At 42.1% G+C, this 19,227-nt stretch overlaps 1 protein-coding gene across 2 annotated transcripts in view; it reads left to right on the top strand.

The window, feature by feature from the left end:
* The window catches only part of LOC121605350 (LIM domain containing preferred translocation partner in lipoma), a 140,588-nt gene that overhangs the window by 85,264 nt on the left and 36,097 nt on the right, over positions 1 to 19,227 (top strand). For both annotated transcript variants that reach the window (XM_041935227.1, XM_041935228.1), the window contains 2 exons: positions 405 to 998; positions 17,288 to 17,384. In XM_041935227.1, coding sequence (XP_041791161.1) covers positions 405 to 998; positions 17,288 to 17,384 — 691 coding nt within the window. The remainder of the gene's footprint in view (positions 1 to 404; positions 999 to 17,287; positions 17,385 to 19,227) is intronic.

Below are 19,227 nucleotides of genomic sequence, written 5' to 3'. Positions count from 1 at the left end.
TCCACATCTTTCCCAGTCTTTTGTTGCTCCTGTCCCAACGTGTTTGAAACATGTTGCTGCATAAAATTCAGAATGAGCAGATATTTACAAAAAACAATGAAGCCGATGAGGTCAAACATTAAATCTATTGACTTTGTGCTGTTTTCAGTTGAGTTTATGTCACAAAGGATAAGCAGGTGATCACATCCTGTTTTTATGTATCCATGCATTACACAGCGCTCTAGCTATTTTGGAATAATTTGTTTTTTGATTATTTGTCTCATGTGTAAAATTAATAGCTTTGTTGTTAGAAGTCCATTTCAGTGCATGCAACGACCTCAACGTGTCTTTCATTGAGCAGTTGTGCGATTTCTAGCCGTTAACTGGTTGTTTAACTGAAGCCAAACTTTTCCGCTGTTTTTCAGAACTCTGGATCCTCGGCGGCCTCCACCCCCAACGCTCCAGTGACTGGCTACAAGCGTATGGTCATTCCAACCCAGCCACCTCTGACTGCTACCAAGAAGTCTACGCCCAAACCTCAGGCTCCTGGGGGAACTTTGTCTATGCCCCCTTCCTCTGTCAGCCCTGTGACCAAGCCTCAAAGCCACACAGCTCCTCAGCCTGTCCCAGCTTCCTACGCCACAGCCTCGACCCCAAGTCAGCCCACCTTCAATGTCCAGGTGAGGTCAGCCCAGCCTGGCCCCCAGCATCAAGCCCCAGGTGGGCCCCATTTCGGCCAGCAGCCCATTCGCAGCCCTGCACAAGTGCAGTACATGCCTGCCCAACCCAAAGGTCCCGACTTCGCCTATGGACCACCACAGCCTGGCTTCTCCCCAATGTCTCAGGGTGCTTATCAAGAACAGCACCATCCAGGAGTACCCCAAGGTGGTTTAAGCTCCAGGAGACCTGAGTTGGCCCCCACCCAAGCATACCAACCTCCAGGCCCCAAGAAGACCTACATCACAGATGTACCACCAAGCTTGGCTTCCTACGCCTCTGGACCAGCTGTTCCACCAAAGGTAAGAATGTTTTTCATCGTATTGACAACATGCTCAATCAGGTGCGTCTACAGTTCGTCCATCCATTTATCCATCTATCCATTCTTCTACCCATTTACCCCTGTCAAAATTTTGTGTCACTTTTCATACTCTGGATTGGTGGCATTGAGCTAAGCAGACTGGCCCAGACATCCATTTCCCCAGCCACAACTCCCAGCTCCCTCTGGAGAATCCCCTGGCTTTCCCAGGCCAGATGGGATATTTAATCCCTCCAGCGGGTTGTAGGTCTGCCCCGGGCCTTCTTCCCAGCTAGATATCCCTGGAATACGTCCACAGGGAGGGAGGCGTCCTGATTGGATGCTTGAACCACCTCGACTTGCTCTTGTCAAAACGAGCAGTCCGTCTTCAAACCTCTATGGGATATTTGAGTCCCTCTATCCCGAAGTCTGAGCCCAGACACCATGGGAACAAGACTCATTTTGGCCCCTTGTATCCAAAATTCTGTCCTTTTCATCGCAACTCTAATTCTAGGCTTGGAAGGTTTGAATGAGAAGATCAATAAAAAGCTTTGGTTTACTCCAGTGCAACATCTGAATGACTGAAATCACCTCATTAATCCATCTGTTGAAGTCATCCTCCATTTTATTGTCATGAGCACGATCCAGAGCTTTTTAAACTCCTTCAGTTGTGTCAGCAGCTTGCTTTGCTTTGCTTTGCTTTGCTTTGCTTTGCTTTGCTTTGCTTTGTGTGTGTGTGTGTGTGTGTGTGTGTGTGTGTGTGTGTGTGTGTGTGTGTGTGTGTGTGTGTGTACACAGTACGTATACAATTGTGCAGCATCAGATGGCAGTGCAATGGGGAGCTGCTTGCCATCTTTCATTGAAATGCTCAGAATAAACATTTGTTTTAACCTTTATGAATTTTTGAAAGATTTTCTCTGTTGGGGCTTTACACCATCTGATTTCATTTGTCTCATAAAAGGCAACTCATATTCATGTGTACATATCTACCCACTGTGCATTGTGAACTTAAGCTTATAGCCTTATGGTGATATTTATTTTCCATTTAATTGTGTAAAGATGGAATATATCCAAAGTTAAACATCTAAAGGTAAAAACACGATTCTTCGTGTTTTTAGCTGAATGTGTGCCCGGCTGTAGTTTGTTAAGATTGTACGATTTAAAAGTTGAAATAATTGACCATTTGTTAAACCCGGCCCTCAGACAGTGATTGTCCAATCACGGTTTAGCAACCGTAGCTATGCAGGCAAGTTTGGATTTCTCCAGATGTCGAATCAAAAACACAAGAGCAAAAGTATGAGGATTTTATCTGTTTAAATGGAAGAAGTGATCGTGAGCTCGTCTGGCTGACGACCTACAGCAGTCACCGAGTCTTACTTCTAAATCCAACGAGCACATCGTCAGTTTCATACATATGTTTGTGGGTTTACGAGTAACGTTAAAAAAACTTTGTTCTGACTTGTACATCCACCGTGTAGTATGTCTCTGTCATGCTTTTTCATTATAAAAAAGCAATTTCAGCCGGCATTACCCGAGATAACATTAAGTTGCCAAACTCTTGCTCATGGAGCTAGCGTTAGCTTCGTAAGAAAGCTAGCTCCATCTGATGAAATGTGCTTGTGACACAAAGTCGGTGGCGTCTGTCTCCTTCTGTCCTGAAGCAAACTCACATTGTTTCAGAAAACTCAAAGAATCTGAAGTGGAAATAAATCTTTCACAGTTATCCTGTTGACTGTATTGAGGAAATAAAGTTTGAAAGGCGTAACAACAAATGATTATCGTTTAACATTTTTGAACAATTTTTAGATTTAATAGTGAGTTCTTAAACAGTGTTGTAGGTGTACCATATCATTCATACAAAGGGATGAAATACTAACACAAAAACAGATTTATAATAAGGTTAGAAAGCATCACATTTAATCTTGGCAAGACTGGTATGAGACTGTCATAGGCCTGGCTTCAAGCCTTCAAAAGCATGGCAAGCCGTTGGACCTTTTTATAGAACTGTACATGACTGAGAAGAATTGCAAAAGACTATCGTTCTTTAGAACGGAGTAGTCAATGCCACAGAGACTGCTATTCTAATCTCAATATATCCAGCCGTCGACAATCTCTGGAAAGTGAAAGGCCCTTGAGTTTTGTTTAATTCAAGGATTTTATGCTGGTTCAAAATACAAACTGGGCCTCCCAGCCTCTGGGAGTAGCTCATCAAGGACTGTGTTTTACTAAATACAAATTAGCTTCAAGATTGCAGAGAGTATCTTAAAAATAAGTCTAATTATATTTGTTCAGAACAAAAGTCTACATTTTCCTTGAAAAGCTCGCTTTGGTCCCAGAATGATACATTATTAAAAAACAAAAGGTGGCGTTTAATAGATTTGTGAGCTTCTCTTTGATTTCAGATAAAAGCAAATCACTAATTTTACAGATATAGCGTACGCTATATATATTTGTCTCTCTTTCCCAAGGATGTACCGTAGCAGGAGAACGTGCTCGCTGCCTCCCTCCCCCCCTGCTTTATTTGAATGCTTTGAAACATATCGGGAAACTTCATGCTCCACATGCACACATACAGCCAGATGATGAGCTGTAAAAGACTCTGGTGGTGTCACATCATGTTTGACCTGACCCCCCCCTTCCCCGAAACGTTTGTATCCAAACCTTAGCTCTAATCAGATTTTTTGTTTATGTGTGTCCACTATGGCGGATCCTTAACGCCAAAATAAACCAGAGACACTATGAAAGCAAGATTAGACTGAAAGCAGAATCTGTCAACGTCGCCTTTATGAACATCACTCTGCTTGACCCAATGTCATGACATGTTCATAACATTTTACCAATGGTGTTAAATCCACTTAAAAGAAGAGGGTTGTGCCTCTTCTAATCTGTTGTGTAAATAAACCAAAACATAGTCAATTAAAGGAACCATTCACACATTTGTGATAATTATCAGAAATTATCTCCAGTCACGAGTTAATGGTGACTTTATGTAATACCCGAGACTTTCTCAGCAGGGGGTCTGTGACTTTGATTGAGGACTTTATTCAAGAGATCATTTCACATAATTGAGGGTATTCATAGAAGGTCAGTGTCATTAGAAGTCCAAGATGAACTCCTTGGATGAAATTCTATGATCTAGACTTGTTCTGATTAGCTTGGCTGCTCTGCCCCCCGCCTCACCCCCTGCCACCCGGCAGCCAATCCCCCGACGTGTCCTTACTCACACGTAAAGTGAAGGTGTAAAAACAGCTTCTCACATCAACAGGCTCCAAGGACGCTTAATTACCCAAATCCACCAGTCTTTGATCTCCATTGTAGTCCAAAAAATTAACAGATTTCATGGCTGCCGGTTAACGTACCAGTTTCCACGAGTCTCTCCGTCTTTCCCGAAATTGGAGGAAAGCTAAGCTGGATGATGACTTGTGTTATTGCTGAGCTTGAGTGACGTTTGACAGGGGAGGATTATTTTGAATTGCTCAATCCCTGCAGCCAGTTAAAGCCCCCTCGAAGGTCAATGATGGTTTCAACTGTCAAATATGTTTAAATATCTGACATCTCTCTGCCTTCTGGGCCTGGCCACTTTGCCTTTTGACCTGCACGAGAACATTTGCATATGCTGCCATCAGGATGTGTCCAAAAGACCATCTTCGTTTATGTGTGACGTGGCACCAACCCTTAGTAATCTCCCCCCAAAAAATAATGCAGCCAGCAACACCTGTGAAAATCCATCAAAATGAGCAATTCACAGTCCATGTAAACATTACTTGAGAAAATATGTTTCAATGCATTAACATGCTTCTATGCTTGATTTTTACAAACACAAGCAGCTGGAATGCATCATAAACACTAGTTCAGTCTTTCCAAGGCTAATTTAAGGTATCATGGTAGAAACTGTAACATGCTTTGGACCAGGCTCAGACCAATTTATTATATAGCACTTTTCAAAAGCAAAACTACTTTGGTGCTGCAGTAAACCAAGGACAAAAGCTGTTAGTAAAATCAAGAATATATAAATATAAAATTACATAAAATGATAAAATGACAGTTTTGATTAAGTCAGAAAACAAAAAAAAAAATCTCCAATTAAAGGATTACTACTGCTAGATTGCAGGCTTTTAGTTCGACATTATGAAATAAGGCACCCAGACTACATGAGAGACTGTTAATAATGCAAGTACTGGGACCAGGAGGGGTAATTAAAAGGATCAGTACAGCAAATTTCTAGACATGCAGTTCTTAATATCACCAAGGCAAGATATAATACAGGGCTTTTGTAACACCAGGCTGTATTGGTGCATACAGTTGTGTGTCATTCACTTATCAGAGTGAGTCAGTATTACTGTATGTCAGTGGAAAATATGCCCCAGGGGATGCATGTAAATAGGCAACGAGAGGGGACCTGGGATAGACCCAGAGGGGACTCCACAAAAACAAAAGATTTGACATTGACTGTGGCTCATGGTTTTGTTTTTACACACTGTGGAAACTCAACCACTCATCATAGTCTCTGAAAATCATCGCTCTGCAGAACATGTCAGTAAAATAAGCTGTTCATTAATGTGCACGAGAAGTACTAACATTCATGTCTGGAAAGGCGATGAGGTTGAACACTTGCTTTGTTTACATCATACGTGATGCCGTCACCTCGTGTGATTGACCCCAGCTGCCCTACCCTCAAGAACTATGAGCAGCTCTTAAAAAAGCAAGCTGACGGAGTGCAGGGTTACCGGCTCTGCTGTAGATTACCAGAGAGGATTCTTTGCTTGGTGCAGGGTTACCATGTGTAACTACAAAGTGAGCGCCCAGGGCTTCGACAAGATGAAGACATGTTATCTGCAGCCCTGTGATCCGATCTCTGTGTAGATGCACCTATGAATTTGTGAAACAAATTGCAGTTTGTTCGACACCAAACAAACAAAATAGTCCCATATTTTTATCCTATTGTGTGATTGATATAAAACACAGTCACTTTCTTTTTCTGACCACTGATGCATTTTCATTTCTGTCACAGCTTTATCGAACCATTACATTGAAAGCTCATCCACATTTTTTTGTGTATTTTTCTCGCGTCTGATCCAGAATTTCCCTCCGGCTACTCAAAAAAGAAATAAATACTTCCTTAGAATCCGAAGGAATTCTATTTTTACTGAACCATAAAGTGTTAACACAACATCAGAAAAAGCAGCTTTGAATTCTCACTGTTTACCTCAACACATTTGTTTATGTGCTATTCAAACGCCACCGTGTTTAAAGGACAAAATCATCATTTCTATTCCTGTGCAGCAATTTCTGCCAAATTAATGTACAGTGGAGCTTTCAGAGAAATGACACCACTAAAATAAGCTTCCGCATGTGTGTGTGTGTGTGCGTGCGTGTGTGTGTGTGCGCGCGATGTATGCATGCATGCAAGTTGGGTGAAAGGTAATTAATGAACCTGAAAATATAATTAGAACATATTCTGAGCAGTGTCTCAGACACTGATGTTGTTTTTACAGCACAATTAAAACAAACTGAATCATGATTTTAAAATAGCACACCCACTCATATCCGAAGTTTCTTTTCATGCTGTTGAAGAAATCTAAGATCATACAAAGAATCACAAAAAACACATTCATTCTCTCACACGGTAATTGCTCACCCAAAGTGAACAGCTTGAGTAAAGCAAATATCTCTGCATTAATATTACACATGAGTATTGTGTAGTAGCAGCCCAGCATGTCCACGTTTGTGGTGTTTACTGTGAAGGTGTTACACAAACAGAACATAGAACTTCCGCTGCCTCCAAACTGAACCGGTGAGGTCGTATTTCTGACCTGGGAGGTGGAATGCATGTTGTGCTTTGAGTTGAAGTGATTTAAAGATGAAAACAAAGTTTCTGATTACATTCAGTGTTACTCACTTATACGTCCTTGAGGTCTGATTAATGATCAATTCTATTTCTGTCCTTATAAAAACCGATTATTTTGAAATCTGCAGTGATGCTTTCACGTTTACTGGCTAGCAGTCTTCTTCTTCCCTGCCTTTGCTGGTGAGCAGCCTGTAGACCAGAGTATAGCATGCATGTGCTCATGCATATGCATCCCTGTGTGCGTACAAGAACAAAGAAAATAGGGACACATCCATAGTACTACTAGTGGTAAAAAAAACTCCGCTGGGTACCTTTATGTTGTGAGAACACTGCTGCTGGGGGGCAGACATCATTTCATTTTCAAAAATGGTTATAAGTGGTGTGATTTCTGCATTCCAGTGTTATGAAAGCAACAGAAGTCCTTTATTAAAAAAAAAAAAATGGAAAGGTTACCTTCATTGGCTCCAACATTTTTAAAAACACCAGCATATGTCATGAGTTGTGATCTCCTTTAAAAAATATCCCCTCTTCCATGTGGTGAATACCACATCAGTGGGCCATTCAAGTCGGCTCCTCTGGTAAACACAGAAAATATGACCCCTCTTCAAGGCATCATTTGTGATACACATAAACATCATAGATATGTTTTTTCTGTCAGAGCTGCAGCAGGCAGGGGAGGGATGTGCGTGACAATTTGTTGTTGAGGGTTTTAAATTAGGCCGTGGTCTTTGTGAAGTTTAAAAATATAAATGGGGGTTTGGGGCAGAATCTTTAAGGTACGGGGCTTTAGAGATCCTAAAAGGCTGTTTGCAACTTAATGCATACACAGTGTCATTATACATTCACAAAGCAGATACACTAATAGTATAACACTTCATTCTAATGACTAAAATTAGAAATAAAAAAGACGGCGTGTGCAGTGTGTAAAAATAATAAGCTCATAGTCATTTGAATTGGAGTCCATGCAGAAGTCCTGTCACATACTCGAGCAGGTTAAATCCTCTCATCCTCTCTGCTCATCTCACTTTTGAATATGAAATCTATTGACACATATCAGTTGACTGACTTATACCTTGTAACCATGCAGCACACATTCTTCTCAGACGTCGTTGGACCTCTAATGCAGGTCAGACTGTGTGACAGGGATCAGTTAGATTCCTCCAGCATTGCATATGTACAAGCTACTGTATATAATTAGTGCTGTGCCTTCAGTCATGTTGTCGGATGGCATGGTGCTTGGTGGAGGTTCGTACAGGCTCTGGTTACTGAATGCTTCATAGACCAAAGGTCAGTCCACCAGACCTGAGGTCAGCGATGGAAAGTGGATCTCCTTATGTTTCATTTTATCATGCTAACAGATCAAAAGCTTCCTCCCAGCGGCTGCTTCCAGGCTTAAAAAAGGGCTGGAACAAATCTCTAATGCAAATTTAGCCACAAGCGACAACAAAAACGAATTAGACCCATTAAGGGTAACGGGGGCATTTGCAGTATTGATAAATACGGGGGAGCATTATGTTCAAGTGATTAACTGTCAAAGCTATGAACTTTTTGTGACAGGCCTTGTGGAAATATGGAAATAATTACTTAAAAGTTATATTAGTTATTTTTCTGAGTAATGTTTTGTCACTGTGTGTATGGTCAGATACAGTGTGTGTTGGTCACCAGGGTTTCACCAGGTAATGGGCTTTATGGCTGTATTGAATGGGATTGATAGAAAGGTTTTCATTTTGAGAACTGCTAAATTATTCAAATGATTACTAATTAATTAACATTTTTAATTATTCACCAGCATTAATGACAAACTCATAGAGTGGATTACAGAATTTACCACATCGGGTGTTAGAGATATGAAACCAGCAGCTGCAACATTAAAGGGCCAGTGTGGAGCTTTTGACCACTAGTAGTGCTGTGGAGCAGTGTTTTGAGGCGCGGGTCCCTGTTCTGTTTTTGTCTCCCAGCACACGTTGCTGCCGGTGGTTTCAGGCTGTTTTACTGACGGTTGTTGGCAGTAACGTACCAAAAAGCATAGTAGTAACGAGTTTATGAGAGAAATAAAGACTGTAAACATAAATGTGCTTGTTTAGAAGAAAACTCTGCTGTCTACCTTTAAATATCACGTGATGTGATGCACAAGCCACTTCTGCTTGCTTAAATTTCATATTTTTAGTAAATGAGAGTAGTACAGGGAGAGGAACTGTTTGCCTTTCTCACCTTTGTATTGTGTATGCCGGCATACTGGCACAGCTATGTGGAAGTGAGCCACCTAATGTTATTGGTGACACCCGTGTTTCTCCTGCTGTCAGAGTGTCTGCGGTGGAAAAGGCCTGTTAACTGACACAGTTTATATGCTCTGTGATGCCTTTATTGATGGAAATTTATTGCAAAATCCATTTCTTTTGTTGTTTTTGTGTATTTTAAAAAATGTTTTGACGGGTATGACTATAAGCCATATCCAGTCTCAAACAGTCTCATGTAGCTGGTGTTTATTAGAATATAAGGTTTCCTAAAATCTTTTGCTGGAATTTTTTTGTTGAAAATTAATCAGGAAATTATAATTATTCTCATTTTATATTGTTATTCTTTCATATTCATTGATTTATGTGGTTGTAAACAACACCTCCTCTTAAAAGTACATTATCTTTGCTGCCTGTGTGGAACTGGAAGTGTTGGCTCAGCGTACACATGCAAAAAAACCCAAAAATCTCAAAAGCTTCTCAGAAGTGTTTTTCCCAGACAAAAATCTTTTGTGAGAATTCCTGGGAATTACTTGGATCTTGATTCCCTGCATTGAGCCTTAGTGACCTGTTACATAGACAGTCATGATTACACCATTTTCCATCTAACATGAAGCTGAGCACATAAAACATACTGCAACTAGGGTTTCAATGTGTAGCGCTAAACCCTTAATGATCCACAAAGCCTTCAAAGTGAATTGTTTTGAGATTAAATGAAGACGAGGTCAGCTCTTTGATTAAACAAAGCTCAGTTTTGGCCATTAACTTGCTGCTTTCACTCACAAATTAAAGGCCCCATTGTCTTTCATGTTGGGTTATTTATTTGTTTGTTAGTTTGTTGATTGGCCGGTTCATTCGGTCAGCGGTAGCCCTCAGTAGATCACAAGTCACATAACCGTTCATAAATAATAGGCCCGCCACCCTCTCCTCCTCTGGCCCCCTGCGAGACGAACAGCCTGGCTGGTAAATAACCGGCCGGATCGATACCTGTCATTGCAGTTCAGTGAGCCTCGGCAGTCTAAAATGTCTGAGCAGTTTGTTTATTTTCTTGTTGTCGAACTCTCCTTGCTGGCCTGTGGTGAAGAGATGCAGATGTATCCTGCAGCACTGAGATCCCTCCGCAGCTTTAAATGTGGTTGGTTCATGACACTGTGGCACGCTGGGTGACAGCTGCTCATATGACAGTAAATTGTCGTAGCTGTGTTTTTATAGTGCTGCTGACATTTAAATTGTTGGATTTTAAAGAATTTGAACCTCTTTTTGTGATAATGTGAAAGATATAAGAGTTTAGTGAAGAATTAATTAGTTTACTGCTAAATTAAAAAGCGCAGTTCATCTGAGAGACTCGGTTTGACTGTGATCCAAGTCTTTTGCCCTCTAAGTGCAATCTGCATGAAGGTATGAAGCTGTCTTGGTTCAGACACCAGGCAGCCAAAACCACCTGCATAAACAGTGGCCCCTGCTGGCTCCTGGAGGACATGGTCTCCTGTCAGTCCCAATGTCTCTCTGCACATAAACAAGTTTTCTTTGTTTTTTGACTGCTGCTGAATCGAGACTCCTCTCTGCCCTCTTAACATCCTCCTCTGTCCACAAAAGGACTCTCATCCGCCTCTGGCTCCGAATCCATGAAACGTGTGCACTTTCTAAACATTTTTTCTCATCACGGAAGCATCCCTCAGCGGATCGGGCTTTGTGCATTGTTGGCTCCAGCGTTCTAGCGGTAGTGTTTGGTCAACAGATATCCTTCAGGGTGTCATTCGGTTAAACCATGTAGCTGTTTAGGTGGACAGGAGAAGGATATATCATGGTTTGCTCAGGAGGCAAAATTACACAGGAGGTCGACAACACTGTGTATTACAAAAGGAAGTGCAGGTCGCCAAGACATCGATTTGAAGACATAACCTGTATGAATCTTCATTATATCCACCACACGTGTTTAAATATAGGTCTGAGCTACCACATGAGGAAACAGCAGGGAAATGCTTGGAGCTCTCACCCAAACCAGGGAAACCTGCATCCTCTGTAATATGGTGTTTGCTGCATTCACAGGATTGTAATGGTGTACAAAGAGACGCCAAATAAGTTTTATCTCCGTCCCGACAATTTGTGCAGTCATTTGTTGTTGTTTTTTTTTTCAGATCGCTCGTGGCTCCCCTCTCTACACTCTCAGATTTTCAAATATCTGTTTGCAGGGGGATGTGTCAGTTCCGAACAGATGACCTAGTTTTTACACACGCACAATCTTACCAACATTGAAAGGCCCCTCCACATACATTACATGTCTGCGAACACTCCGAAATTCATCCCTTTATACGAATTCAGTTTACAGCAAAGATTTGAGTGGCTGCGGAAAATGTCAATTATGGAATTGGTTAATTTTTAATTATCGTTGGCTGCTCTGTACACAGCTGCTCTACAGTTGGCTGTTATTTTTTCCCAGCATTTAATTGGAGCTGAAACAGCATGACCTATTTTGTTTGGAGAGAATGTATACTTTATCTGTGCCTCCTCAGAAGGTGGCCTTGAGCTTAATATGCAGCGCTGCGATGGTTCTCCTCAAAGTGTAATGCATTACAGATTACTCATAACCTGTTTAACATCGCAGGCAGCAAATTCATCAACTGGATTACATAAAGCCACGAACATGTGATTTCACAGAGTTAACAAATTCCTCAATTAAACATGCAGCTGCCTTAGAAATGACAAAGCAACTTTCCCACAAATGTTATTTTAGTCCAGACAGACCGCTGTTATTTGAAGTGGGATACCTGCTGCGTCCTTATGCTGCTGAGAGTGGCATCTTGACATTACCCGTGTGATCAAAACAGAGCTTTCCTTTGTATTATCATCAATATGACTCTGTCTGGTCAGTCTTACGAATGAATCGCAGTAATGAGGTACTCTCCAAGGTTTCTATTGAAGTGTGCCGCCGTGTCACACTGACACAAACAATCTGGCTTTCAAAGGCAGTTGAGAAGATGGGTCTCTGCAGCGTGGAATCAAAATAAGCCATCCATTAGAAACTGATGGCTCTTTAATACACACATTTAAAAAAAAAAAAAGCATCTTTAAGTGTTTAACCCATATGTTTGATTGTAGACACACGACATGCAGTAGCCCCCCCCCTCTCTCACACACACACACACACACACACCAACTCGCTGAAAGGCTAGTGTGACTGATCCAGCAATCCTTTCATTGTTTTGGTAAAACAGAGTCGCCTAAGCTGCTTTAATCACTCGTTTAGTGTTGCGGCAAAAAAAATGCTTTTTTTAGATATTCCAATCCAATAAAAAAAAATTCAATCCCTCATGAACCCTAACTAATGCAATGGTCCATTTGCTGTTGTTGTGTTTAATATTACTATTATTTTAATAAGCCATTTCTCTTTCAAAGGCTCTGTGTCCATTTCAGATAATGCCATTGTGATTTAAGGGGACAAAAGCCAGGATGTCAGATTGAGAGCTGACTAAAGCTTCTCCTTTAAAAGCCTGAGTTAAAGCTGCAGCTCCATCGACACCAAAGAGCATTTTGTATTGTAAAGTCCATCATTTTAATCTGTGGATAAATATGTCTGTGAGTGATTATGTCTTTGTTTAGTTTGTGCTGATCGTGCAGGAAATGTTAAGCTGTTGTAAAAGGTAAGACAATTGGTTTTGGTTTAAGGTGCGATGTTGCGTTCACAGGAAGTAAAACAGAAGCACCACGCAGCTGATAGATGACTGCAGGTTTAGAGACACAGATTAGTGCTGCTTACCAGTTGTCTTGTGTTGGGTTCTCTCTACAGCGTCTGTGCTTCTTCCCTTCTGGTTATCACTTTCAGCTCAGTGCTTTCTGCTGTTTGTGGAGTGGCTCTCAGTCTCATTGTCTTTGCCTTGGAACTGGCCTGAATATGAGGATACAGCTCGTGATTCCTCAAAAGTTGAACTGAAATTCTCCCCAAATATAAGCTATTATGATGCTTGTGCATAATTATCAAAGAGAATAAAATCATTGTTGGACATATTTGTGGACATTGTGACCCCTCAGGTGATCTGTTCCCAAGATCAAAACCAAGCAAGGTGCAGCAGCTTTTAGTTCCTGTGTTCATCTCCAGTGGATGGAGCTCCCTGAACACCTGAAGTCTGCTAAAACTGTCCGCTCATGTGAATCAGGCCTTCAAACAGTGCTGTTCACTGCCACAAACAAACCTGCTGCCCATTTTCAGCATGGCCACGTATCATTATGTAGCTCAATGATTTACCATTTCTCATTTCTCACCACTTGCAGGACCCATCATGCTGTGAAGTTTGTATTACATCTGGAATTTGGGTGCTAGCAAACTAGGCTAACTAGCTTGTTAGCGGAAGCTAGTTTGCCTACTTTGCTAACGTTAGCAGTGATTTCCTCCAGATGTTACTTTTGTTCATGTTATTTTTTTTAAATGCTTTATTTATAGTTTTTCATTTATAAACAAACATGCCCCCCCCCCCCCCCCCCCCCCCCACCCCCAACAGTCAAGACAGAAAAAAAAATGTTCATGGCATTTCTGCCTTATTGGACAGTTTGACAGCTAAGAGACAGGCAGGAAACAGACGGGCTCGTAACATGCAACACCGTGGCAGCGGCTAGCATTTGGCTAACAGGTATTTTAGCATTATAGAAAATAGGGGCTTAAGGTAGCATGAGCTCTGTGTTTCCCATGACTCCATTTGAGGTTATAGCAAATGATCAGACTGTCAGAGGGTGTAGTCCTGTAACCTGAATGTAGAGAGCGCTAAAATCACAGGTGTGGCTAAGCAACGACGAACAACGTTAATTGCCTGCGTGGTTATTAGAGTTGTATAAAGTGAAGTAAAAGTGATATATCGAACAATTTTTAGTCTAGTCCGTCCTGCTCACGGCCATATTGCACCAATTAAACATTTGCACCCCCTGGAATGTAGGGGGCGCCCTCACATCAAGTATATCAAATTCAAGTATGCAGTTTTTGGGAATAACAGTTTTAACTAAGCAGGTAGCCAAACAGCAGGTATAAACAGTGTATACTTACTTCTTAGAAAAATTTAATTTCAGTTTGAATAGATTTTATGCCTGTCAGCCGTCTGTGCGCCTGAATCCAGACAGCAGGAGGATCAGATCAGTAAACTGTCTGCGTCCGTCTCACATTAATGTATAACTTGAGTAATGTTGCATCATTATTGTGACACAGTACAGTCGACCTGTGGGTTGCACTGCCATGATTTATCTCACAGATCTGTGAGTTCCTCTTGTTCTGTACCGTAGCAGGTGACGATATGTAAATGGTTGCTGCTATCTGTTCACTTGGACTCTTTGTTCCACCTCCACTAACAAAGGTTCAGATGTGAGGTGTCTCTCCTGTTCACGCTCTATCACTGCGGTGGAAGCAGGAAAGACAGAGCCTGAGGTTTGGTTCTTAGCGGGACACGATGCTGTCAGGGCATCAGGTGAGAGCACGTACCGAGCTCCCCCCAACACACACACACACACACACACACACACTCTTCTCACTTAATCAGTTCTGACACAATGCCAATTCCACAGTGGGTGGTGCTCACAGCTTTATTCATAGATGTGGCAGTCGAGCAGTGATCAGCTCCCAGACTCTGCTTTGTCTGCTCACCTTTCCCCGTCATGCTGTATCAGGTAGCACGCCACAGTGCTCATTTACAGATGTTATTGTTGTTTTTGATTCTAAGTGGTCTGGCATTTAGCAACTCTCTGAAAATCGTTTGTCAAGTGGATGGCATTTGATGGTCCATCAGCATGTCTTTCAGGGGTATTACAACTGATAGGATTTCTGCCATTAAAAGGCAGATGGCAGATGACCTGAACCTATAAGCCTCGACATACTGGGGAAACAGTGGAAAATAGGTGCAGCTGTTAACCCGGTCACCGCTGAATTTAAGCACTAACTTCAATGAAACTGCGTCTGAGTGTCCTGAGGCCACAGGCAAACAATTTACTGAATTGAGCCAGACATAACTGAAAAACCATGTCTCCAGCACGTATAGCTGCTGTATGGTTTCTATTGTTGCCTCTGAAAGGCTGAACAGGAACTGCGAAGCAATCATAAAGCATGCAGGGAAGCAATTTCTTTCTCTTATTCAAGTGAAAAATTATTCCGTGCTGTCACAAAAGACTCCCTAACAAGGTGCTTTAAACTCTCTGGCAGTGCATTGCTGCAGGGTGTCAAAGAGTGGATAAGGTATAAATGAAGCTTAAACTCAAAAGTCTGTTTCTGGTAATAGCAGCATTTCGTTCCCTCTCCAATGTGCTTTTGATGTGGAGCTAAGATTAACAGTGTTAAATCGTCCTCTTCACTGTCTCAAACTAACAACACGGGCATAATGAGCCGAATTTTGACAACAAGAGCACTTCTTTGAGGTGTACGAATATCGTACAGACTTATTATCTACTCTTTTATGCCGGTGGTTGTAATGGAATTCAACTCCTTCCACGTATACCTCCACTAAACGTTGTGCGTTATTAAAAAAAAAAAAAGATTTGTGTAATTTGAGTCGACAATAGAGGAATATCCGACCACTGAGGAATGTTCCTTTCATCTCCTCCTAATCCTCCATGATGTGATCCCGGCTGTTTATGGTTGAGTGGCCGAGGAGGCGCGAGGTGCCAAGAATTCCAAGAGCTCCGGCCCAGCTGCTCTCTGGAGAGCGCTCCGGCATGGCAGACAGATTTGCACATCGAACGTGTCGATCCCTCACGGTTAATGAGACCTACTGTTTGGGCTTCCATTATCGGCCCGGTGCGCCGCGAGCTGGGCCGAGCGAAAGCCGTGCATCATAAAGTTGTGTTTGATACACTGTGCACAGTGATCAGAGCTCAGCATTTCTTACCGTCCCTGGAGATGAACTCAGGAGACCGCTTCATGTTCTCGCACCAAATGCACTGCATATTTGCATTACCACCTTCAATGTACTGTTAAAACTACACCTACTCTGCAGATATACTCTTGAAACCTTGACTGACACCCGCAGGGAGTCACATTTAAAAAGTTTACTTGCATACAAATTTAGTCATCAATAACACCAGAAGAGTTGTTTGACACGATCTGTAATTACTCTTTCATTCTGAATACAAAAACATTTTTCACTCAATCTCCTATTGACAGATCTGATTCCTTTATGTGACACGGGGAACCGCAGGTAAATTCGTACAAAACCAGACCGGTCGCCAACATTCGCCCAACTCCCTGATGTCACAATTAGGAACACCTCAAAGGTCAGCTCAGATCACGGCCCGTGTTGCAATATTGAAAATCAAATCTACTGTAAAGATCCGGCTGGCGCCAGATCTAGGGAAGGTCACGCGAGTGTCGGTGATTTCTGGAAAAAGCTCAGCCACGCGGTAAGAAAAGAGGAGTCGAGTTCAGGCCTCCAGGGTGTCTGCAAAGGACACACACACCTGTGACGGGATTGGGCCGTGAGCCGGGGATGGGGGGGGATGGGGGAGCCGCGGATGATTGGCAGAAAATGTCAGGCACGACACGTCAGCCCCATACAGACACACAGCAGGCAGATGTCAGAGACTGCGTGATAAGAGGGCGGGCAGGCTCACAAGGAAAGGAGGGAAGTGGCATCTTCAGAGCGTTATGTCATCCTTCTAACATCTCTTACAGATTAGGCCTCAACACAGCTCACACCTCAAGTCTTTTGTGCTCTGACTAAGACTAAATAACTATCTCCTGACCTATCGCCCAAGTGTGCAAGGCTCAAAAAGTGGCTTTCTTCTAATGTTTGCCTCCTCTTTTCCTTCTGTTATCATTATTTTTCAAAATACAAGGATTAGTCAGGGTCACAGTTCTTTTTCCACATGCTTCTATTGCACTGAAGGATATGCACAACCTTCTGGGCTGCACCACCACTGGGGCCCGAGCCAGGGTCAGATATCTCAGAGGGGAAAGGCAGACTCAAGACCGTCCACTGCATGTTGATTACAGCCAATGTGTTTTGTTTGACCTTGCGAGCTTCATCCTGATTTATTGAAGTCAGGCTTTTTGTGAATCCTTAAGCCGAACCTGGACGTATTTCATTAAGCAGTACATTCTTTTTCTTTGCATTTTAAGCAGCGCTTGTATCACAGGTGATATCCATCAGCGAGGTGGGAATAAATGCAAGAACCCGCTGAAATGTTCTTCATTACCTCGGTCGGCTTTGTGAATCTCAACTACGTTCCTTTTCTGGTTGTCAGGGCAGCGCTCCCGTCGCCCACCCTGAAGACGAGCTGGAGCGCCTGACCAAGAAGATGCTGTTTGACATGGACAACCCGCCGTCTGAGGAATACTTCGGTAAGAAAGATCCTCTCTCTCTCTCTCACACACACACACGGTTAGCAGAAGCTTTTGAGGTTTTTTTGTCAACCACATGATGTCTCATGGCAGGTTAAACCCTAATCCTGGTTTTTACTGTTTTAAGCTTATTGTTTTAAGACTTATGTTGGGAGGTAATGAGGCAGGACAGCTAGTTTTACACATCTGGTGTATTAGCCTTTGCTAGCGTTATCATGCTAGCCAGGCATGCACGGATTGTATTTGATGCTAGCTACGAGGGGCTTTGTGTTTCAGGGCTAGAAACATGGGCAGTATCGAATTCCTTTATTGCTTATCTTTGGCTGACTACGTTCTTCTTGCAGCTAAGAAACATTTTTAGCTAGTAAGACAAATCTTAGCATCAAAACGTCAAGAGACTCAAACTGGTCACCCAACACGTACATCCGCTCTGAGCTGCAGCAGTTAGGCAGCGATGAAAACGCCTTTTCATAGCAGATGACCAAATGATTAGAAACAGCATTCTCGTTTTCATCCTGGCAGAGCGTACAGTGTTGTCTAAATATTCATTTTTATTTGTATTGTTCGATTGAACAGTTATTTAACCAGAAAGTCTCTTGAGATACTTTATTTACAACAGAGGTTTGTCCAAAAAGCATGTGGAAACACACACACACACACACACACACACACACACACACACACACACACACACACATAATATTAGTATCTACTCTTCCTGGTTTGGTCTGAGAAAAAACTGCTGTCGTCTTTTATTACCACAGTGTAACAGGATCTGTTTTCTTGTGCATTTATGTATCACCAAACAAAAGAATATAGTCATTTCTACTGTAAGTGTCACTGTGTCACATACAGCAACAGTCACTTCACAATGTAGCAGTCATAGGTGAGCGAAGCAAAGTGGCTAAAATTAGCCCATGAATCACTGTTTGATTCACATGTAACACTAATACTGGAGAAAGCTTTACACACACACACACACACACACACACACACACACACACACACACACACACACACAGTGATCTGATTAGCAGCACTCAATCTGTCATTTTTTACGATGATGATAAATAAAATAAATAAATAAACAAGCAGGCTCCTCTATTAGTGTGAATACATGCCAGATCCAGTCCACATGTATGGTCTACATAGAACAATGTGGGACAGTGGGTTAATAGAATAAAACTGGCATAGCGGTTCCTTGATTAGCCCAAAGATAGTTTTGTATCAGAAGAACAATGTTTATGGAAAATGTCTGGAGGCTGTCGAGTACAGTGCAGATGGGATACAGACAAGGTTAACCCATTATTCTTCTCGATTCTTCCTGTCCGTTGATTTCCGAGTGTAGACGTGGCAGCATACAGTATCTACCAGTCTGGGAAGCAGTCCTCAAGGTACAGTCCCAAAACTGTATCAGTGATCAAAGGATACGGCTCAACTCTGGCCCGGGGTCTGATGACAATCAGAGATAAAGGCTGTGGACAGATGAAACATCCTGGTTTGATTTGATTTGAGCAGCATGTTTTACAGTATTTCTCTCACAATCTCTCCACTGAAGCACTTGATATTTAATTTTGTTCTCATTTGAAAAACCTAAAAAAATATATATACAACTGCCAGGATTAAACAAAATACCAATTTTTAATACTATTTTGCAAAATAGGATTCAAAAGACAAGGATTCTGTGCATTTATATTTCATTTCTATTTTTCCGCCCTCTGTACCCTCTGCTGCCAGCGAGTGCCATCCCTCTGCTGCTCGCTCCTCTCTAGCCTTTAATCCCCTTTGCCCTGGAATTAGTTCCCATGCCCATTAGATACCTCACTCAATACATTCAATGGGA

This window comes from Chelmon rostratus, chromosome 4 (genome assembly GCF_017976325.1).
Source record: "Chelmon rostratus isolate fCheRos1 chromosome 4, fCheRos1.pri, whole genome shotgun sequence".
Lineage (NCBI taxonomy): Eukaryota > Metazoa > Chordata > Actinopteri > Chaetodontiformes > Chaetodontidae > Chelmon > Chelmon rostratus.
The sequence above is the reverse complement of the archived record's forward strand: the minus strand, read 5'-3'. Positions and strand labels throughout refer to the sequence as shown.